The 22846-nt window shown below is 45.1% G+C and overlaps 1 protein-coding gene across 4 annotated transcripts in view; it reads right to left on the bottom strand.

The window, feature by feature from the left end:
- Positions 1–2851: 2851 nt before the first annotated feature.
- Positions 2852–22846, bottom strand: part of LOC141945892 (uncharacterized) — a 32539-nt gene continuing 12544 nt past the window's right edge. For 3 of the 4 annotated variants that reach the window (XM_074874741.1, XM_074874743.1, XM_074874742.1), the window contains exons 3-9: positions 16917–17078; positions 14192–14378; positions 13023–13177; positions 11745–11771; positions 10105–10223; positions 5483–5602; positions 2852–4995 (exon numbers count right to left, since the gene is read on the bottom strand). In XM_074874741.1, the coding sequence (XP_074730842.1) occupies positions 5506–5602; positions 10105–10223; positions 11745–11771; positions 13023–13177; positions 14192–14378; positions 16917–17078 (747 nt within the window). In that variant the 3' untranslated portion in view covers positions 2852–4995; positions 5483–5505. The remainder of the gene's footprint in view (positions 4996–5482; positions 5603–10104; positions 10224–11744; positions 11772–13022; positions 13178–14191; positions 14379–16916; positions 17079–22846) is intronic. The other variant, XM_074874744.1, reaches the window with a different exon arrangement.

Raw genomic sequence — 22846 nt, 5'->3', positions numbered from 1 at the left:
GCTGTCAAGAGGGACCCTTGTCATGGCCTGGGCTGCTGGGAAGCTGCAGACTGAAACAGGAGTGATGCTGAGTGGTGTCTGCATTTCTGTCAGTGACTAAGTACTTCTGAAGGCCACCTTATCTTGTCTCCTCTCAAACACTGAGTAGAAGTGCATCAAAAACAATTAAAAACAAATCCTGCAGCTGCTTCTCCTTTGGGGATGCAGAGCTGGTATTGGTTGTGCAGAGGAGCTGGGAATTGCCCACTTGCCCCTGAGCTCACTAGGTAAGTCAGGGCTGTGCTCATGTGGCAGGACTCAGAGGTAAGGATGGTAAAGCACCACACAAATGGGCCTTCCTAATGATGGTGTATGTGAATCTACCTCTCTTGCTCTGGAGGATGAGAACAGGGAAACTTCATTCCAACTGAAAAAAATCAAAGGGCCTAGGTGGTTTGAATTTTGAACTTCAGGAAAAAATTCAAACTTGATTTAAAGATTAATCTTAAACCTTCATGTGAGAGCAGACAGTTAGTCTTCAGAACTCTAATTAAAGACAATTTGACATCACTGTAGGCATAAGTGCCACAGATGTGCTTTTTTGAGATGAGAAAACTTGCTGTTCTGAGCATCAAGAGCAGTTCAGTGTGGTGTGGTCAGTCACAGCAGCTGGGCAGAATCATTCTCAGCTTCCTGAGGTTCAGCAAACTCCTCCTGATGGTGGATGGGAAAAGGGGCTCCACCCCCCCCACACCTCTTCCTGCCCAGGCTGGGGGAGTTCGGGTGCTTGCACTCACACTGAGATCCCCTTATAGCTGATGGGGTAGTCCTTGAGCAAGTACGCTTGAGGGGAAGAAAAAATTGTTTCTTTTTTTCCCCCCATAGGCTTGATTACTCCCATCTTCTAACAGGGGGAATTTCTAGTCTTAATCATACTGCTTAGGGGTCTTTAAAGGGGAAGAGCAGCTCTTCCCCTTATATGCGTGGAAGCACGTGAACAGTATCTCACTTGAGGTAACAAATACTGTTCTATTTAACTGGCTTCTGCCAATACTGTGTGATTGGAAGGTGTTAACAGGTGCTGGTAACTGCTTTTTAATTCCTTTCTTACTCCAACAAGAAATTTCAGGAATCATCTTACAATGTTTTTATTTTTCTAGCAGAACTGCTCTTCCCTGTTACTTCCAGGATAACCAGTGGTTTTAGTCTTGCCTGCTTTTAAAATCTAATCAGAAGAAAAGAAGATAAAACTCCTTCAAGTTGTATGGTGGGAGGATGAAGGAGATCACAGGCTGGAGAAATCATCAGCTGGAGATAGGTCAAACAGTCTTCTCTAGGGAGTGCCTCTGGTAACTAAATGGCCTTGGTACAGGTGGAGCTCTGTCTGGGAAAGCAGTGTAAACTCATAATGTGCCCTATGACAGGTCTTCAGCAGTTGTCTGTAATGTTAATTAACTGGTCAATTAGAGGAGTAATATAGACTACACCTTTCCAGTACACCAGGCAGGGTCCTCTGGCGCTGCTTTTAATTGTGTGTGCTAGCCAAGATCTAAACACCTTCCTGGCTGCTGCTGGAGTCTTCCCATGCCTCAGTAAGGCAGATAAAAACATTTACTTAGAGAGCTCTGATACCTGTGTGGAGGCTGAAGGGACTCAAGAGAGGAGAGTCCCTGCCCAGCTGCTCCCCACTGCCCTCCATTGGGTTGCTGAACCGTCCCAAATTGGCAGGGAGCTGTGGACCTGCAGTCTTTGGGGCTCAGGTAGGTTCCCCTGCAGGGACCATCCCTTCTGGTGCAGAGCTGCATCTTGCTGTAAAGACCTGCTGCTGAGCACAGGGTGCATGCAGTGTTAAGTGGAGGTGGGTGAGCATAGAAGTGAACTTAATTCCCTTATCCATTCTATGGGAAGTCTTCTGTGCTTAGGTCTTGCCATTTGGTCACTAGCAGGAGGGAAAGAGCACAAGCAGCAGCAGCATGTGAGTTGTTTGTGTGAAGAGCTGGCACAGGGTGACCAACACAGAGGTTTCCCCTGGTGCATTGTCCCCTTCTTCCTAGTCTGTTTTTCTTCACCAGGGTGTTAGTGGCTTTTATTGCTACTTTGTTCTGCAATTTTATCTCCTGCAAAAGTGTACTCTTCCTTCTACCTTCACAGGTAGATTTCTGGCTTTTTTTAATTTAGGCCTGTACTTTCTTTAGTTGGGTGTCACTGACTTCTCTCCTTTACTTTCTTTTGATAACTGCATATGACTTCTTTTGTCTTAGCTTCACTCCATACTCCATCACTCCTATACAGCTGTATAAACAGCTGAACTAAAGATGTTATGGGTTGCTGTAGATGTTGGCTTAGACTCCTGCAGGTGGAGGAAAGCTGCTCTGTCCAGGAGTGTGCCATGGGCTGTGAATGAAGAAGCTGAGGAAAAGCAGCCCTGAGGCCAGCCAGCACCTGTCAGTTGAGGCTGTTGTGCAGTGCTGCTAATGAACCCAAATTTTCAGAAAGAAACCCTAATGCTGAGCATCAGCATACTTTGTCGCCAGTGCCTTCACCCTTTCCTCTGGAAGGGGTGTGTGCTGCCCTGCCATGTCTACCCACTCTGTGGCTTTGGAAGCAAAGCCCAGCAACAGCACCTAATGAATGAACATCCATGCTCAGCCATATCTGAACTTTCCAAAGGCTCTCCTTGCTCTCTCAATCTTTGAGAACAGCACCAGCCTCAAAAGAACAAACTTGCTTCTTGTGCCAGAGCTAAAGAAGTTCTTTAAAAGCTGGAAGCTAATAATTCCTTTCTTGACCAGCTGTGCTCACCTGAAACCTTAAATGTGTGGCAGGTGCTATACTACAACCCCGTGTTCATTAATAAAATATCTGAAAGCAATTATAATAGTGATGCTTTAATTAAATTTCTTATGCCTGGATTACAATGCATCCTGGAGTGGAGAACTATACAGTATATTACATGTTATAAATATATTTCTTTCTGAAAATACTTGAATATATTTCATACAATGCTGTAATACAAAAGAGTGCTAGTTCAATTTAGTTTAAAAAAAACAAAAACAACAAACCTATAATGTGAATGGAGGTGGCGGTAGGGAATACCACTTCATGATGCTATGTCTTAAAACACTTTAAATTCAGTTTGCACTGATTCACATTCCTTTCAGTCTCTGTAAAGCTGGAGGGATAATGGAGGGTGTAAGTTAATGTAGGATTTTAGTCCCCTGTATTTCTGGAGATATACAGACTATTCACAGAATAATCAAGTTATAAATCTTTCTAGCTTTGGATGAAGCTAGCAAGACATATGGTGAATAACCAAGTCCCACAGCAGCAGCTACAACTGAAACATTAAACACAGCGCCTACTTTGGGGCGCTAATATTGAGTCAGCACAAATTTTTTTTTTAATTGGATTGTTGGGGTTTTTTTTGAGATGCTAAGTAACAACAGTAACAACCCTTCTGAGTACTTCGAGAACCAGGTTTGGGCTGCTGTTTTCACTCACCCCTGCAAACTACAGCTGCCCTGGGAGAGAGTGGCTGGGGTGCTTTGAATCTCAGAAGAGATCCTGCTCTGGTTTTGAGGACTCCAAGGGCTCTAGCTGGTCTGGGTGAGGAAGGAGGCACATCTGTTACTGAAAGGCTAAGCCTGTTGAAGTTGATCCACTCCTGCCAGCTTCTCAAATCTTGGTTCACAGGCAAGTTGGGTTGGGGAAGGATTTTTAAACAGCAGTTGCTTCACTTAAAATTATATTGTAATTTAGGGGGTAGAATAATCTTTTAACAAGAGGCAAGGTTGGTTTATTTAAATCTTTACTCCATGTGCATTACCTGTTGTGCTAGTACCAATAAGAGCTGGTGTGCAGAGACCCACTGCAACCATGGGACCTTCAGAAGCACGTGCTGCCTATCCCCTGAGTCTGGAATCAGTGGGATGTGACAATAAGGCAGCCACCAAACACGGCCATAGTGTTACACAGTTGTTAATATGGCCTAAAAGAGCAGCAGCTTTAGAAGGATGTATGTATCTGAATAACTCTTCCTTGTAGCTCTCTTCTCCCTCTTGCCTTTTCCCAGCAGAGAGCGCAGGCTGAGCCATACAGCAGCATGACTACCCCACCCACACAGCCTCAGGCATCCACCTGCACAGCCAGAGGACTTGACCTGAAACTTAAGTAGGAATTCAAGCTGGGTTCCCCCTGCAAAAGATTGATAGCACAAGAGCTGGGCTGTCTGGTGAAGATGAGGTGTTGCCTTGGATGCACCCTCCAGTCTCTCGAAAGGCTGATTCCTACAGTGCCCCTCACTCTGATCTCTGCAGTGAGCCTGCATGATGCTAACTTCTGGGTAGGGTAGCACTGGAGTCAAGGCGCCTCTGCAGAAGGAGCACGCCCACAGGATTAGAAGCTAGCGGTGGATTTGGGAATGGCCTCAGGAAGTCCTGGCTTTACAGACTTGGTTTTGCTGTTGGATTCCAGTAAAATGGCAAAGCTGGTCAGATGCTGCTCTGAAGGGAGGAGCTGTGTTGGGGACAAGCAGAGACTGCAACTCCACCAACCCAGAGGGAGGGAGGCTGTCCTTCCAACAGCTGCTTCTGCACCGGGCAAGGAGTCCCTGGCACTCTTCTAGATGCTGCTGTGTCCCATAAAGCTTAAGTTTATTTCAGCTGGAAAAGGTCCCCAGAAAGCAATAATAATTTAAAAACCTCAGTGTTTCAGGTAATTCTGTTCCTAACCCAGAGAGGAGGAAGAATTTCCAAATCTTACTTGTCAAGATGCTAACAGCAATTTTCATCTGTGGCTTGACTTTTGTAAGTATACTTCAGATTCAGGAGCAATGCCATACATAGCTGCGCATGCATCTGTCCACAAACCCTTCTCAGCCTTCCCCTGCCCTCTTTCCCTTCCAACACTCAAATGGGAGTTGCTCTGTTTACAACTGTAGGATGCAGATTGCACAAAGTAACGAAGTAACCTCAGGGCTCTTGGTTTTGTGTCCATTGGTGTTCCCACTTTGCCTTTCTGAAACAGAAACATGGAATGGATGTAAGACATTAGAAAGGGTTTCTCTGCATTTAACCCATTAGCTGAGTTGGGAAGGTGGAAGATAAGGCTGAGCCTCGTTCTCTCTTATATGGGCAGATTTTCTCTTTCCCCAAGACATCTGGTTGGCTTATTATTTGGGAGTCTTTTGAGTGACTGCAGATAAATTAATTTGCTGCTGTACTTTTTGTTAAAAGGCTGCATGATGTATCCTATATGACTACAGATGCCTTTAAATTGTGGTTTAAAAAAAAAAAAGTGGAGGACTATTAATATGAAGGTATATGGGCTAGTCCTCAGTTGGCATAAATCCATATAATTTGAACTTCAAAAATCTGACCTGTTCCTGTCTTTGCATGTTGGAGAATGTCTAGATGAAGGAACAGGACTGTCTCATTTCTGTGCTGAGAAGAGGCAAAAAAAACCCCAACCCACAAAGAAACATATGCTGCTTTACTTATTTTACCTTATTCCATTTAACTCAGGTTATCAGAAAGGCCATATGTTTTCATTCTTTGTATTTTGCCCCAGAATGATCATGGAGTTCCTCTCAGTTTTCCTCAGCTCCGAAGACATAATATCTGGCCTTAACAAATGGAAAAATACAATTAAAGTTGACAGCGGTCAGAACGCATGGCTGTGTTTTTAGCATTAATATGCTGTGCATATGTACCCGACATTCAAGCTGCACCCAAAGCAGCTTCCCCCTCTCCAGTTTGAAATTCCAAAACAGATGCTGTCCAAATATTTGTGGCAGCATTCAAAAAAAGGGAGAGCTACAAAATGCAGCACTTAGCATGGAGTCACAATATAATGGATGGACACAAACATCATTTTGTTGAGAACAACCACTATTTTCTGCCTAGCTGGAAGTGAGGGGGAGAGACTGGTGGGTGAATGTCACAGGGAAGTTAAAAATTCTGGCCTGAAGTATTAAGTAGGAAATGAGACATTTGGAAGAACAAAACTTAAGTTAGCTGCTGTGGACTGATTCCAGATTAATTTTTTGTTCGTTGTTTATTACATATGATTGAAATAAGTTGTAATGCATCTTGTTTAGTTGTAACAGCTTAGTTAGCTCAAGCCTCCAGGACTTGTGAGAGACAAACCTTTTAGAACACTTTTTAGAAATAGTTGCTGTTTAAGAAAGAAAAGCTGTAGTTTTGGATTTTTTAAACGCAATATTTCAAAGCTATTTAGAGAAAATAAATAGCTAGTAGCTATTTATTTCAAATAATCATAGCTATTTACTTCAACTCTTTAATTTGAAAATTTTTTCAACTCAAATCCTGACTGGTGCAGTACAGACTCTTTATTTTGCCAGGTACTAATATGGGTTTTTTTAAACCTGAATGTTGTATGATTTTTTTGTTTTGTTCAGCTCTTAATTCTTTTGCAATGGAATGGCCAAACTTCTGCCTTGATGTTATTCTTTACTCTTTGGCTGCTTCTCAATCCTGAGCACAGAGAAGTCCCTTGGTAGTAATTCCCCATGTGAAGAGCAGTGTTCAGACCTGGGTCTGAGGCTCTAGGGCCCTTTTCAGCCTTTGCTATACTGAAGGTGGGTTTTTGCAATTAGAACTGCACTGTCTTTCCTAACTTACTGCACCCTAACCACAAAGTAGTCATTATACAGCATCAAGCTTCTGGTGGCTGTCAAACTGAAACTAGCATCCTTACCATGAAAGGTTCGTAATTTGAGGTTAGCTCATTCCCATGCAGCTGCATTAAAGCTGCAGCTCCCATAGATACACAGGTGGGTGTGTCTGCACAGGAATGCCAGGCTGGGATTGCCCAAAGCTTCCCAAATTAGATCCTACCCTGGAAAGGCATTGAGGATAGCATCAGAAAAGCTCCTGAGCATAACCACTTTCATTGAGATGGCTGCCTCTGTATCTCTGCCTGGGCTGGAACAACTGCTGGGCCAGTCTGCTTCCCAGCAGCAGTCACAGCAAGTTAGCAGAAGACTGTACGTCTCATCTGTTTATCCCCAAAGGGAGCTAGGGAAAGTAAGGAAAAATGATATGAAGGTGCTAATGCGCTCTTCCTTAACCCTGGATTTTTGGGGATCGTTTGTAACACTGTTCTAGTCAGAGACAACTTCGGACATTTTATAATGTCACATGGTGTGGCAATGTACAGGCACTAAATTGATCAGGGCTCCTGCAGAATTAGCAGTCCAGCTTTCACAGGCTGGGCTAGACCCTCTCCTTACTGTTCGAAGCAGCATCAGACTGTAATTGTTTAACAAGGGCAAGTATTTGACTGTATGATGCTCCATTCTCATTTGAGAACAGTTTTCTACCACTAAAACTAGCCAGGGTGGAAAGGCAAAAAGTTCTTGTCTTGGGGGTCATTTGAGCTGGAAGTAAGTTCCTTGTTCTCTGTGGAGGAATGATTCTGCAATGATTTGGGGAAAAAATCTACTTTTCCTGCCATAGGTCAGATCCAGGTCCATGTGCTGCCTAAGTTCATAACATGATGATCAAGTTATTCATCAGCCTGTTCTGGCCCTTTGCACAAAATAGACGTTGCTTTGCAGGAGTAAGCATACTAGCAGGAAAAAGAAAATTAAGTAAAAACCTGAGCCTGTTTAGAACAATGTAGGACAAACCACTGAGTCTTGTGCCAGTATGTTTACCTTCGCAGGTCCCCCTGTCTCCTGCTGGAAGAACCAAGTTCTCTCTTTACTATGAGAATGCTTTTGTGGATGTTAAAAAAAAAAAAAAGAAAAGAAAAACAAAACAGCCGCCATGGAGCAGATCATTCATCATAGCAGAGTGGGAGCATGAAAGAGGATTTGCTTTGACCTAGTTACAAAAACAAAAACAAAGAGACTTTCTCCAATTGCCCAAATGACTCAAGTGGGGCTGGGTGTCAAGAGCAACAAATCTCTGCTTCCTTCAGAGCTGTATAATAACACAGGGCACCAGGCTCCAACCTGTTCCAGTTCAAGACCTTAGGAGATGTCTCTGAGCCCAAGGAAGCCCAGGTAGCAAAAGCCAGCCAATTCCATGTGCTTACATGTACAAACAGGAGCAGGAGCCAGGACAAACGTGTTTCATAAATTATAACAAAGACAGTGGCTTTTAATGCTGAGAGTATCAGGGCTTCAACGTTTGCTTTGCCAAGAGCTGCAGACAAGCAAGAATTTCTTGCTTTACCATTCTGGTACTGCTATAGGAAGGGCCTGGCCTTCTGTCCAGCAGCATTTGCAGGGCTGTCATTGATCACTAAGCCTAACTTTTTCTTTCAAAGGAGCCTGAGGGCAACTATGTATCCAATATGCCATAGGAGCAAGGTGCCCAGCTTTTCTAGGCCCCAGTGAAAAGCCCAGTGTCAGTGCATTGCTATTGCAGGGTGTGGGGTAAAAAGAGCAAGAGCAAATACAGGTAGGGCTGGGAAATAAGAGCTAGGAAGCAGAAGAGGAAATGGAGGGAGATAAGGGCATGAGTAGAGGCAAGGGTTTTATGTAGATATATGGGAGAAGAAAACTAGTGAAAGAAAAGAGAAGGCCATTCATCAGCTACAGAAAGCAGTCTGGAAAAATCAGCATACAAGATCTCTGGGGCTGCCCAGTTACAGCCAGGTTAAAAATTGTCCATTTGGCATCTCATTGTACAGCATTTCCATGACAGTAGTAGTTGTCCAGTATATATGAAAGTAGCAAAAGCTATTTCTGTTAGGAGCTAGTGGGCTGGCCCTTCACTGGAAGCACATCGATGTAGCCAGCTGAGGACCTAGCCTGCAATTCTCATGTAGGGAGCACTGACAGTGTCCTCAGTGCTGCAGAGAAGGGGCCAAGCAGGAGGTTACAGAGACAGGACTTTTCTGAAGCCCAGATAAAGCTGTGGTTCTATTCAGGTTTAGAGGGAAGGTTCACAAGAGTTTGTATTTTTTCCCCAGCTGGTTCACCATCTATTTTAGATGGAACTGTTTGATCTCCTTCTGCTTTGTGTTTCTTTCAGTTTCCCAAACAATAGGAGGAAGCTTGCCTGTTACATGTGCTTGGGCCTCAAGTAAGCTTTTCCCAGCTGGAAAAATCACTCCATGAACTACAGAGGGTTTATTTCCAGCTGAAATGACAAGATTCCCAGTTCCCTTATGCATTTTGTAAGGTAGGTATAGGCTGTCTAAGGGGAACAATGGAACATTCCTGAGTGCTTAAATAACTGCCATTTCCCCACCATCAGCCCCACTAAAACCTGAGGAGGGCTTAAGCACATTTGAGCTGTTCCGCTCAAGGTTACTGAGACCTCAGCTGAAAAAACACAGGGAGGTGCACAGCTCCATGTAATGCTCCTGCTTTGGTGAGTAAGATACGCAGGCTCTTCCTGTTGCCTGATTATATACACAAATATGCCAAATTCACCAGACCAGCTGGGAGGACTTGGCAAGTGCACAGGGAATATCTGTGCAAGGGGTAGCTGGCAGTCACTGTCATCACCTCAGATAGACACGCACTACACAGCATAGCTCAGAGGCCAGGCTGTAACTAGCCTGGTAGACCAGTTTGCCCAAGGGACCAGCACGGATCTCTTAATAGAAATGAGACCTCATATTTGACCCAAATGTTCACCTAAAGCAACAAGCAGGTCCTACCCATGAACACACACTCAGCAAACTTCATCTCCCTTTCCTCTGACAGGAAACCTTCCAGCTGATCCTGACTGTCCCATCCCATCACACATTGGATGCAATATGGGTTACTGTTCCACTGTATGAAGTGTGAAGCTGGATAGACGAGAGCATTAACGTTGACTGTAATGCTTAGGAGGGAGCAGAAAGACAAATAATTAGGCTATAGAATGGCTCTGGCTAACTGTCAACATCCCCTTGCCCCGTTGGGGATAAGCACCTTCTTTTAGGGACCCTAATGTTTCCATTATTCTCACACAGGTAACATTACCCAGTTAGGATCTTAGAGCACCTGGGCACTAAGGAAGAAAATGGCTGCGCTGGCCAGGACCACCACATGCAATGGAGAGAAGGTAAGGAGGAGTCTTCCCTAGCCAGCAACAACCAGAGGTAATTCTTGCACCACCTTCTCCCAACACTAAGTGAAAATTTCCCACAGCTCTGCTTTACCTGTACAACTGTGGGCAGGACCTCTTCAGAGCAGCAGAGGACAGTCCCAGCTTGTTCTGGTTTCTCAGCCGTGTCTTCCTCATAAGATCTCTCATTCTCCCCCAAGCATGGCTCTCACCCTAGGGAGCAAAAAGAAACCACAACTTGAAGGACCAGAGGGTAGTTGCTGGCAGACCTCATGTGGTCAATATATGATACTTTGGGGTACTCCAGGGTGGTAGGAAGAGGGGAGCTTCTTTATTTTGGACAGCTAAGAATCAGATCCCACAAATGAATTGTTAACACCCTGCAACGATGTCCAGTGGACAGCCTGTACCTGTATAGGACACAATGAGACAGGATGGATCAACTGTCAGTAACACCATCCTTGTATTTTGTTTGGTGACATTTCCGTGTCTAGGACCCTGCTGTTCTTTCTGACTTAAGGTTTCAGAGAGTGAGGGCACTTCACTGGTGAGTGCTGAGTAGCTGCCTAAAGGCACGTTTTACCTTATTGTTAGGCTGTACTAAAGGAAAAGATAGGTTTGGTTTCCTACCTACTTGCATGCACTCAGGGGGGCCTTTACAACAAAACCAACCCGAAAAAGCAGCTTGACTCCTTTCTCCTTTCTATTAGGCCAGGTGCATTGGTATCAGCCCTTTTCAAGGTGGTGACTTTTGTGGACCATGAATTAGAAGAGATCAAGCCTTTGTTTTCCTGTCACGTCTGCAAGCTACAGCTATTGGGCACTTACATTTGAAATGCTAATAGAGATTATCAGGAGGTCAGGGAGTCTCATGAGGCCCTCCCTAATGTTTGTTCTCTCCAGGCTGAGCTCATCTGGACTCATGAACTGAAAAGGAGCCATGCATCAAAAAATTTCATGGTTTTTTGCTACATAGTTTTAAATTTCCTAAGTAATGGCTGGAAAACCTTGGGAACTGAACAAAAAGGATCATGTCCCAGACAGGACTAGAGTAATGGGGAGAAACCATTCCTGTTTCAGTGAAGTTCTCAAACCATTGTCACATTCAGGGCATTGTTCTGTCCTGTCCTGAGGTATCTTCCCACTGTGCCAGCAGCAGAGCCATTACTCTATGAGTTGCGGCCACCTTGGGAGCACAACCTGGCGGCTGCCCAGCTGCACACACCAGTCCAGGCAGAGCCTATTGTAATTCTTGGGGCTCTGCTGAGTTTTCAGTTCAAAACTTCAGATGAGGTCATGGGCTCAGCTGAAAACTCCAACACCGGTTCCTGTGCTATTGAGTTAATTGCCCATACGTGAGACTGTTTACTCATGGAAATAGCAAACCTTTGTGTTTACTACTCGGATTAATGTATCCTGTGGAAGGGTTTTGGAGGCCTCAGCAGTTAGTCCCTGATTGTGCTGGTGTTGTCCCAGAAAAGCAAGCACTACTAATATCAGAGAAAGCCTGAGCAGTTGCCTGTTCCTGAAGGCTAGCTAGCTGTTGTCTGCAGTGGGGGTGGGAGAACAACGGACCACATGCAGTAAGTCATAATACATGTATCTGTTACTTTGATAGTAAACTTTGGGGGTCAGTGAACCTCGTTTGTTCATGTACAATGCTGTGCACTACAGGAGCTTGATCCATGATAATGGAGGTACAAGTTAAATACATTCTGCAAAGGCAGTACGTACCGAGATGTTCTTGCTGACGTCCAGACCCTAAAAACAAAAGGCAAATAAATACACTGATAGATAACAAGACAGCGAGACCATCTCACAGTGCTGGGAACAGATTGGGCTCTGTTGTCAGCTCTGCCCTGGAGTCCACCCATAGCCTTGGTCAAGCCCTTTATCTCTTTACCATTCAGTCCCTCAAGTGTGTGATAATCCCTTCTTTCCTCCTCCACCTCTCGGCTCTCTTTTGTATTTAGACTGCCAGTTCATGTGTATAGCAAGTAGTAGCCTAGGAACTCACGTAGCAGGATTCCCATACAGTACCTGCACTGTAGAAGTAATGGGGCATTTCATGCTCAGGGTACAAAATGCAATACTAAGTGACAATACTAAGGTGTAGTGTAACAAGACGTCACGAGGATTCAGTTTAAAGAGTGTGGATCTTGATTCTGCAGTCCTGTGAAGTCATCAGGGCTTCCCATGTGCTTAAAATAATGTTCATACTCCAGAAGTTGGCTGGACAAAAGCCAGAGCACAGAGCCCCTTTCAGGATTCAGCCTTGATCTGGTTTCTTAAGTCCACTGAAGTGTTTGCAACCTATTTGCAAATTTGAGGTGGAAATGTCATGAGAAGGTCTTTCCCATGAGAGACCTACTCCTTCCTCTTTCCTGTCGAGCTGGGAATACTCTGATTAGAGCCTCTGCCCTGGAATTTCAATGCTTCTGATCCCCACCGGAACCTGAAAGTGCTGAGGCAGCCACAAACAATGGGAAAGAAAGGGAGAGGAAAAGCATTTGTCCTGGCTCCCTTGGACTTCAGCAACACGGTTTCCCTGAAACATGCTTTGGGGACTGGAGCTAATTACATTGATATGCTGACAGTCTGGTAATAAGTGTTGCCAGCTAAGGACTGGCCCACTAGAATTTTTATATGTGTAGTGAATGTGTGCTTGTTTAACATCCCTAGCAGCAGAAGTGAAGATCCTTATGACACAGTTCACGTATTGAGTTATCTGGAGTTAGTGAGGGCTGAAGCCTGTGCTGCTGTCTGCAGTGCTCCTCTCCACTGCACCAGTGCTCTGTACTTTTCTTGGAATAAAGACATAGTCCTTGTCTTCATTTAAGGCTGGGAGCAGAGAGGCACAGAGCACCCTGGCCCTCAGTGCCCCAGCCTCATTCAGTAGCAGACAGGGTTGACTTGTTCTCCCAGCACCCCACTCTAATCTGCCTGAACAGAACTTCTCCCTGCTTCTCCCACAGGTCCCACTCAGAGTCTAGCTCCAAGCTTATCACTCACCTTTCTTACTGCAGGGTCCTTTGATGGAAAAGCCTGTCCCTCAGCCATACTACCAGCTTCTCTGAACTCATTCTCCTTGTTGTTCCTATTGTTTGACGACTTCCTGAGCCCCACCATCAGCTGGCTGTTTCCTGATTCCAGGTATCTCTCACTTCCTGCAATGAAATGCAAGGACTGGCTCACATTTCTCAGTAGTGTCCTGCGAGGACAGCCTCTGAGCAGTGCTGCCAGCAAGCTGAGACTCCAGATTGGATGAGAACCCTAAGGACTTAATGATGGGATCAGACCCCATGTGTCTTCATGCCACACTGCAGTGGAAAGAAGGTAAGTGCTCCAATAAAGTGTCTGACCACAGCAGGACTTTCTAATGGCTTCCTCATGGTTTTATTTTCCTTCCAGGCCTGCTCTGAAACTGCCAGGAAAGAGCATTTCTGAGTCTCAGCACTAGAGATCCCAAAGGTCATTTACACTCCAACTCAATCCTGCTAGGAGGTACGTTGATGTTCTGGGTTTCACCAGGTATTAGAGGCAGGCTGAAGTCCAAGGTTTGAAATAAACTAATCAACCTCACTTAGTGGGCTGGTTCACATCTAACATTGGATCCAGACTTTTCAGATGGCTTTATCATCAGCAGGCCGAGCCCAGTCTTTCTCAGCCTTCTGGAAAAGTTGGTCTCTAGATCCAAGCTTTGCATCTGGGGCTTATTTCCAGTTGGTCTATAGAATAAGTCATCCTCCAGGAATGTGTTCTGTGCCTGCTTGAGAGGGTAGGAGACTAACAACAGGCATAAGGCTTTCCATCTTAGATCAAATCCTACCCTGGCTGGGGGGATTTTAAAGCCACATGGAAGGGCTCCACTAATGGACCCATTCAGACATGCTAAGTCTCCAAAAGAGAGACCCATTTTATAACACATTTGTCCTGATCTTTGTAGCCATAGCTGCAGAGCGAAAAGTCTGGCTTCACACATGTGAAGCAGCAACTGTTAAAATCCCAGGTGTAGACAAAGCATTTTAAAATGCATCTCTTAGATTTCCAGCTAAGGTTTAGTTCCACTGACACCTTGCTCTGTTCCCACCTGTCTTTCCTAGGGAAAAGGAAGTTGCTGGTCAGCTTATTTCACTAACTGGTGGCAAGCAGGAGGGCAGGTTAGAGGTGTTTAAACTCACCATTGCAGCTGCTCAGCTTTTCAGTGTTCACTCCTATTTCTGGGATGATGGAAAGATCAGAAGGGTTTCCAGTCTGAACCAAGAGGCTGTGAGGTCTGCTTCTCCCAGCAAAAAATGTCTTTGAGTCTTGGTATGAGTTGAGGAAGATGCTGGCAGCTCCACAGGAGCAGTGCTGCAGAAGGTACTCCTACACCAGACAAAAAGAAAGTATACAGACTCTCAGGCTGCAATGGCCCAAGGTAACCAGGTGGTGCAATGGTACAGACAAATTGCAATCATTCCAGCCCAGGGATGCCCAGCCTTGTCCTGAGACCCATTAGAACCCCGGCAAATTATTTAATTTGCTAAAAGACTGAGCAGCCTGGAGTTGGTAATATAGATTTTTCATGGGTTCATTGGTGTTTAACTTAAATTGCCTGATACTCAGCATCTTTTGGGTTTGTTTCCCAGAAGGAATTGAATACGAGTTTCTAAACACCGAGCTGCTCATCTAAGGCATTTGTGTAAATAAACAGATCCATTATAACAGTGACTTGCATTTTAAGATAATTCTATTTGTTTTGGAACATGCACAGACAACAATATCTTGTGTTTTTATTGATGGGATGCCATAGTTCACTTGCATGTTACCAGTCAGATTCACTGTATGTGATACTTCAGCTGGTGTACTTCTGCTGTAGCTGGTGTGGTGGGAAGGGGAGATTTTCTACCTTGCACAACCATGTTGCACGAGAGTGTAGTAGAGCAGGAAGCAAGGAGAGCTTTATCTAGCTGAAGTGAAAAGGGAACCAAACTGTTTATTGGTGTTGGGACCAGGACAGGCCAACACCAGTTTAGCACCTCTGGAGACCCCCAAGCGACTGACAGTTTTAATGTGCCAGCTCATCTAGATATGTTGCCACAGCAGCATGGCACTTTGCAATACCTATATGTTTGGGAGGTGCTTTGAAAATCTAATGAAAGATGCTGCTTTTGGCCCACAGCATCAAAGATTCCCTTGTAAAGCAAACGATGTAGAGTAACCATGTTCCCTTTGTGTCCCAGGATCGAAATGTCATCAGTCTCTGTGGTGATGTCTGCACAGCTTTCAAGAACAGCATTCAGGAGCACTGACTCTGGCTATCTACAATCCCCACAACCAGCTCTTAATACTACACTAACCCATCTCTGCTCTCAGGGTTGTGTCTTCCCTAGCCATGTCTGCATGGAGAGTGAACATGGTTTGGAAAGTAGCCTTAGGACACCCTCCAAAATGCAACATGAACAGCAACCTCCACATCTCCTGGCAAATGGGGGTAGTAGTGTTCCTCTTCCACTTCCCTCTGAAGAGGAAAATGACAGAGAACTGCTCAGATATAGGAGATGCAAGCACCACAGAGATACCTGAGAGAGCGCACCCAGTTTTGTAGAGCATATTGCAAGTGCTGAATGTTACATCTGGGGGTCCAATTCCCTACTGAACAGTATGGGACAAATGCAGCTGAGAATGCACTGCTGAGACATCTTGGAAAATACCAAAAAGATCAAAGTTTCAAATATTTAAATGAAAGCATGGTGTCTTTCATTTCAGTGGAAGCTGGGGAGGAGGGGGCATATAAACCAGATGATGATTTGACCCTGGGTTTGCAGCTTGGAAAAGTTACTTTGAGCGATGACTCACAGTTGTAAAGCTTCAGGAAATGTGTTAACAATTCCCAGGCTCTATGTAGGAGGCTGCATTCCTCTGAGCCTGAGATGGGTACATGGAAATGACAGGCTACTCTGCAATCTGACTCACAACTAGGCTTTGGCTCTGAGGAGGAGTCAGTCACCTACTGCAGATCCAGTCCCAGCAGGTGGGAAAGCAGCACTAGGGGAGGAATGATGCTGTCTGGAGAATAAAAGACTTGCCACAGCATGGCTGGGAAGAAATAGCTGAGTGTGACAAACCCCTTCTGTTCCTTTGGGGAGTGATAAAATAAATAGAAAGGGAGGGGAGGAAAAAAGCTGGAAACCTTATGCAATGGCCAAAGAAAAAGAACTGAGAAGCAGAGGTGGGTTAGAGCTGAACAAAATATGCAGGGGCTAAAAAAATTCTGTTTAGGAGGATGCTGAAATGATTTGCAAATCTGAGTCAAATTCCCCAGCTATCTCTGGCTGATAAAAAAAAGACAAATGGGAACACTGTGATGTTTCATGTCAGAGATTCTTCATTTGGCAGCTCAGAAGCACAGGAAGGGAAAGAGGACAAGGAGTGGGTAGTGGTACCACTGCTTCTCTTTCCCATTGTGTCTGTTTTGTGGGAAATTCTGGGATTTTGACAGTTTGAAGCCAGAAGGAAAAGAAGGAGCTTTTAATTCAAAACACAGTTGCTAAAGAGGTCCATGGAAATGTTTTGTTTTTATAGAATTGATGGGGGGAGATGTGTTTTGGGGAAGTTTTCAACTGTAGAGAACTAAAAGCTACTGACTTCAAGCTGGCCATTGCATGAGGTGAGAGAGATGCTTTTTAACTCAACAGAAGCAAGCACATCTGGGAAACAAAACTGAACAAGAACAGAAACCCACCCCCACCCTAAGGGAATCTGAGCCCACTGTGGTGGGTGAGGGCTCCCTGAAGACCAGAGCAGCCAGCCCAGGTGGGTGTGGGGTCAAGTAAATTAGCATCTTCTCTCACACAGACTTGGAACTTTCCATCTGGGCCTTGAATAGATCATTTAACAGAAGATACTGTGGTGTCTGCTTACCTCTTTTATCTGGCTCATCTTCTGCTCTTTCTGCAAGCTGCACACTTGCTTTTGGAGACGCAGGTTGTGCTCCTGCAGCTGCCCAATCTTCTCAATCAGTTGGCAGATGTGTTCCAGGTATCCCAGACCAGATCCTAGGGCTTTGCTATTACCTTGGTTCACCTGCAATGACAATGCATATTGGACCATGGAGTAACAGCAGAACAATCCTTGCTAGCAGTTGGCAGCCCAGCACACTCCTTACAGTCATGTGGGCCATGGTAAAGACACTCAGGCTTCCTCTTGCAAGGGGTTTTGGTTATAGCCAGATCTGAGCTACACTGTTGCTTGCTCACGGCTCTTTTCTGGATTACTCAGCAAGATGCGCCATCTGAGTGAGGGACTCCTCTGATCACACACTGATGCAGAGGAAAACCTTGTGACAACCTGTTTCTAGTTCCACCTCCCAGGCTAATTTTTGTCTTTTACTGGCCATAGGACCCTTACAAACAAATATAGTTCTACTGTATGGTATAGATGGCTGCGGTTAGTTTGGGTCACTTAGCCCACAGCCCTCAGTGCAAGTCACATTTATGGGTATTGAGGCTGAGCTTGGCTCCTACCCAAAGGCACATATCTGCAGGTTGCAGTGATTTGGTGCTTTGTGACCATCCTGAGGGTATGTTTTCTCTGCCTTTGGCAATCTGCAACCATTACAGCACAGCTGAACTCAGACCCTCATCACTGGTGGATCAGTGCTAAACCTAAACCAAGCTGCCAAAGTGAAAGAACGTCTTTCCACTGGTCTTTAGCAGATCCCAGCTTATGTCTCTGCTACTACTTTCTCAGTCATTAAGAGATGCCTGAAGAAAGTCTGCAGGATCAAGCTTGCTGTCTGGCTATGGCAGGATATTCTGTACCACTGATCTCTCCACACGCAGGACCTGCAGAGTCTCACTCCTGCTCAGTCAAGGGCAGTGCCAGAGACAAGACAGCAATCCTGTGGCAGAGGAAAGGCAACAGTGCTTCCCAGCCTCCTGCTCTGCACCTCGCTGTTTCTGACCCCAGGACTTCCCGGTGCACAGCAAGTGTCCTCTCCTGTGCTGTGAGCAGACTCTGCTGAACGTGCTGTTAACAGACAGATGCAGAGGCTCACTTCCACCTTGGCGCTGCCTGCTGATGTGCATGGGATATCACTAAGTAAAATAAGCGTCGATCTTTACAAAAGCAGTGCTCTAAGTTTATCTTACTTCAAAAAATAAGTTCCCTCTACAAAAGCAGGAAGCTTACTCTGTCTCCTTTCCCACAACAATCTACATTTTTGGGGAAATGCCAGCCTTGGGACTCTTCCTGTCTTTTCATTATGTCAGAAAGCTCATGGTGTGTTCAAAAATAATCAACATTAGGATTTACTTCTTTTTAAACAAATGATGATACAATGTTATTTATAAACAGGTATTATTATGTCCAGATGCTTTTGTGTCTGAGGTTGGGACAGAGGTCGCATGAAATCATACGAAAAACTGTGATGACTGTAAGCCAACCAGTCATTCACATTCATGATTTTTATTTTCCTCTTGGGCAGAGCCTGCAGAAGTGGTGGCAAGACAATGGTTACTCAGCCATAAACTGAGTCCTTAGCATGTCTGTGCAGTGGGAAGGGTCGCAGCCCCAGGACCCACAGGGAGAACAAAGCCTACATGGTGTCTGTTGGGAAAAGCTTGAATCAAACGCACTATAACCAACATATCTGAAAGCACCTAGGGATTTGGGGGTGTCCAGCTTCAGAAGCATGATTTTCAGAAAGTACATGAGTATCAGTTTCTGAAAATCTGGCAGTTTTGAGCTGTCCTAAAAGTAGTCCTTTTTTTTACACTGTCCTAAAATGGACAGTCAGAAGTTCCCCGTTATCCTTGAAAATGTAGGCTTTCTGCTACTCTGTACCCTCTTTTTGCACATTTAACAACCCACCTTTCTGCCAGTTTGCTGTTGCAGTGACTGATGGCATGTCTGTATTGCCCTAAGGAGACAGTCAGCCAAATCCAACCTGTTAATGCTGTAGAAACATAAGGGAAGACTACAAAGGACAGAGGAGCTCTTGGAAAAGGGGATAAAATAAAACATTTGGCTGTAACCTCAGGATTGGGGAGAAAACATGAAGCATTTGACTGTGACCTCTTTCCATTAGAGACCCTCTTTTTGTTCCATATTTGTCCTGTGCTTAAGTCAGGTCCTGCTTTGTGTTCACAGCTGCTAGTTTATAGGGCAAAATGGGCAGGGGGAGGAGAAGAGACAGTGGCCCTGATTTCCAGTGCTCTGTGTCTAAGGCTGAAGACACATGAAAGCAAAGGTGTGTTTGGGGCAGGCATGGACAAAATCTGGCTTTTAGCAAAAGTTAGAGAGAACTTCCAGCTCCTGAGAATAAATACAGGTCCCCAGAAAATGAGAGGGAAAAGGTGTAGATCTGGTCTTGCGGCAAGGTGGATTTACCCCTGTAGGGGACCTAAACCAGACTGAAGGCTGGACTCAATATGCTGGAGGCCCCTGTTTCACAGCCATCTTCCAGAGGCTGTTCAGGGCAGGCAGTTAGGGCTATTTAATAAGAAATTAATTTGCATTTTATTTAAGTGATCTCAGCAATTGCAAATGAGCAAAAGGCAAATCAGGCAGAGCCTCCAGTGCCTGCCCATCCCTGCAGGGCCAGCCACCTCTGTGGCCAGCATGCAAGGGCAAAAGCTTTTAAGGGGGATGCTTCAACTTGCTTGCCCTGCCACAAGGCCCATTAGCATCAGGATTGCTCAGATATGGCACGCGTTCAATACAGAAAATTTGTGTAATTTAGCTGGTTGCCCCCAAAACGATTGCTCAAAGAGGGCCTCTCTAGGGACCCTTCCAGGACTTTCTCTTCCATAGACTGGAAATACCTAAACAGTCCTCGCTATCTTCTGGTCATGCCAAGTGCAGCATAGAACCTGCTCTGTCACATTCTGATCTAAATATTTTCTTCTCAGCACCTGTGAGAGTTTTACGCTAGCAGTGGAGGGTGAGCAGTCATAGGAAAACTGCAAACATTTTCCAGGATGGGTCTCTTCCAGTCTCTGACTTCCCAGTTGAAGCTTCCCAAAACATTCACGCAACAAAACTGAAATTTTTCCTATTCCCCACATGGGGATTGTCAAATAGTATTGGAACAAAAGCCATGTGCCCATTTTTGAGTTGATGAAACCTACAAAGAAGGAAAAACATGTCACCTACTTTTTTGAAGGTGAAGATGCAGAGGATCAGACAGACACAGTTTATGTATGAATCAGATAGTTAAAGTTGCACTAGGAAAGTAACAACTTAATGTATAAATAGGCGCCAGATTTTGCTTTCAGGTACACCAGACTGAACCAGACCCTCAGCTGGAAGAAAAGGAGTCCAAGGCTCTTGGCTGAGTTACTGAGTTACTCCCATTACAGACTTAAGGTGTACTACACTGACTTTACAGCTGTGTAACTAAAAAGAAATCTTTGCCCTTGTGAGTCCTCACCTGACTAAGTTTTGGGGACAGGTTTTCTGTACATGAAGCCCTGCTCAGCTGGTAATAAACCATCACAGTTGTGCTGGCCCACAGATTTCTTAGGAAGCCTAAAAATACAGGATCAATGCCTGCACTGGGAACTTTGGCTTATCTAGAGCCCTCCAGTCAATATTTTGACTGGTGTAAAATCACATTTTTCCTCTGAAGCCACCAGAGTCACAGAGCTGGGAGCTTTTCTTCAGTCAGGCTCAATGGCAAACTGTCCTGGGCTGGATCTGGCAGCAGGATCTGAGGCTGGCAGGCAAGACTAGCTTGCAGGTGAAACTCTTCTTCATTCAGATGGGAGCTCGCTGATGTTTCTTGCAGTGACTTAGGTTTCTGCACTTCTTGCAATGCTCTTCACTTTTTCTTATGGATAGTTTTGAGTTATACCATGCTCCATTCTCCCATAAATCCCTCACTGTCCACTCCCACTGCATTAGCATGGCCAGTACAGAGGCAGTATGGTCACTGCGCCAAGGAACGTAATTACTAACCTCCCATCACGGGCTTGGAGCAACTGATTAGTGACGCCACAGACTGAGCGGGAAGCATTTGTCACTGGAAGCTGACAGCACCCAAAGGCTTGTGAATAACAGGAAAGAGAAGGATCGTGCTGTGTATTTCTGACGGCTCCACCCTGCTGTCCAGGAGAGGCTGTGCTTACTGATAGCTTCTGGTTTCCTCTAAGCAGCACGCACAGGCTACGGGGCTGACCATCACAGGTTGTCCTATCCTTCCCCTGAACCGCACTACTCTCTGTAGAGAAGTATTTTGACTGTGTGATAATTAGCACTGTGTGAATAGTGGTGTTTTTTTCATTTAATGACGACAATGCTCCCACCCTCTCTCTTCTTCTAGGGGTATGGGCTGACTCTAAATGTAAACTTTATGGAGTGTGAGGAAGTGTTTGCAAAGCAAAAGCATCAAAAGCTATATATCTTCAAACTGACCTCAAACATTTAATTTGGCTTAAAAGGAAATGTTTTTAGTTAGTCTTCAAAGTTCTTTCACTTGTTGTTTGACAGCTTCCACTTTCTTTCATCTTTCTAAACATAGGCAAATTTCAAAATAACGACAGTTCAAAACAAAAGATCAGAAACCTTTGTTTAAGAAATGCCAGACTGAAATGATTTGATGTGTATTTTCAGCCAAAGCCGTTCACCAAATGAATCCAAATGGTCAAAACATTTGGTCATTTCCAGTCTCTTTTTCAACATTTTTCCTTCCTGTTCTCTTGGAAGTGGCCTCAGCAGTGAGGGAGGCTGGGAGGAAACCAAGGGACGTCCTCATCCAGAGACTGAATCCTTGCTTGGTTGTGGTGTGCCAGTAAGCACAGTGCCCTTGGTATTGCCACAGCCAGCTGGGCTGGGGAAACTGAACTGCTCTCCTGTTACTTGAAAGTTGTATTCCCAAAACCAGCAACAGAACTGAGGAAGTTGCTGTCACCTATGATTAAATAATGCTCTCACCTGGCATTAAATATAAGTCAGTGTAACCACTCTTGTGTCTCTATCAACATGAATTTAATGCAGCAGGGATTGATTCAATGGAACAATTTCGTCTGCCATGTTCTTTGCCAAGCAGGGTGGGAATACCGTGTGCTGGCCTGTTATCTTGTGGACAACACTGACTGCATTTCCAGGGGTATCTGAGTCCCTGAGAGAACATGAGGCCAGACAGGAGATTGACTCCTAAGAACCATGTTGTATCTCAGACCTGTTACAGGCAAATGTGAAAACCACGGAGTAAGCCTGCAACAGAGCCTCAGCTGGGGTGAACCAAGTTGCATCCATCAGCTGTATGGGCAGATGATCATTTGGACATCATTTTTGAGTGGGTCTCACTCTGTCCTGCCTCTGTTGTATGACAGTGAGGACAGATCAACCTTGTGCATGTCTGGCAAGGGCAGAAGGCTCTGGAGCTGCAGGAGGCTGTCCCTGTGCTCTGAGGCACACAGCGCAGCAGCAGCTGCAGGGTTGTGCAACAGCCATGGGCATTTCTTGCCCCAGTCAGCTTGGGTGCTACCTGGCATCCCAGCAGTTTGAAGAGCCCTGCTCTTGAGATATAGCAGCCTGGAGGTGCTCTGTGAAGAGGGGCAAACTTCCCCAGCATCTAGGTCACAGCTGTATTTATACAGCTCGAAAAACAAACAAAGAAAAGTGCTCCGGGGCACAGAGCTTTAGCACTCAGCCAGTGAGGATATTAAAAAGGAGGAGAGATAAGCCACCAAGAGCTTCATTTCCTCTTCAGCTTCTTTCTAATTTATTCTCTTGTTTATTTAAATGTTCTGCTTTGGGAAACTGAGGCTCCATTTCACCAAGGATTTAAAGGAATTTCATGAGCAGACAGAGCTGTCAGACAAGACCAAGCTGGCTGCAAACCCTCT

Source organism: Strix uralensis, chromosome 7 (genome assembly GCF_047716275.1).
Source record: "Strix uralensis isolate ZFMK-TIS-50842 chromosome 7, bStrUra1, whole genome shotgun sequence".
Lineage (NCBI taxonomy): Eukaryota > Metazoa > Chordata > Aves > Strigiformes > Strigidae > Strix > Strix uralensis.
Note: the sequence above shows the minus strand (reverse complement) of the source record. Positions and strands in the feature narration are given on the sequence as shown.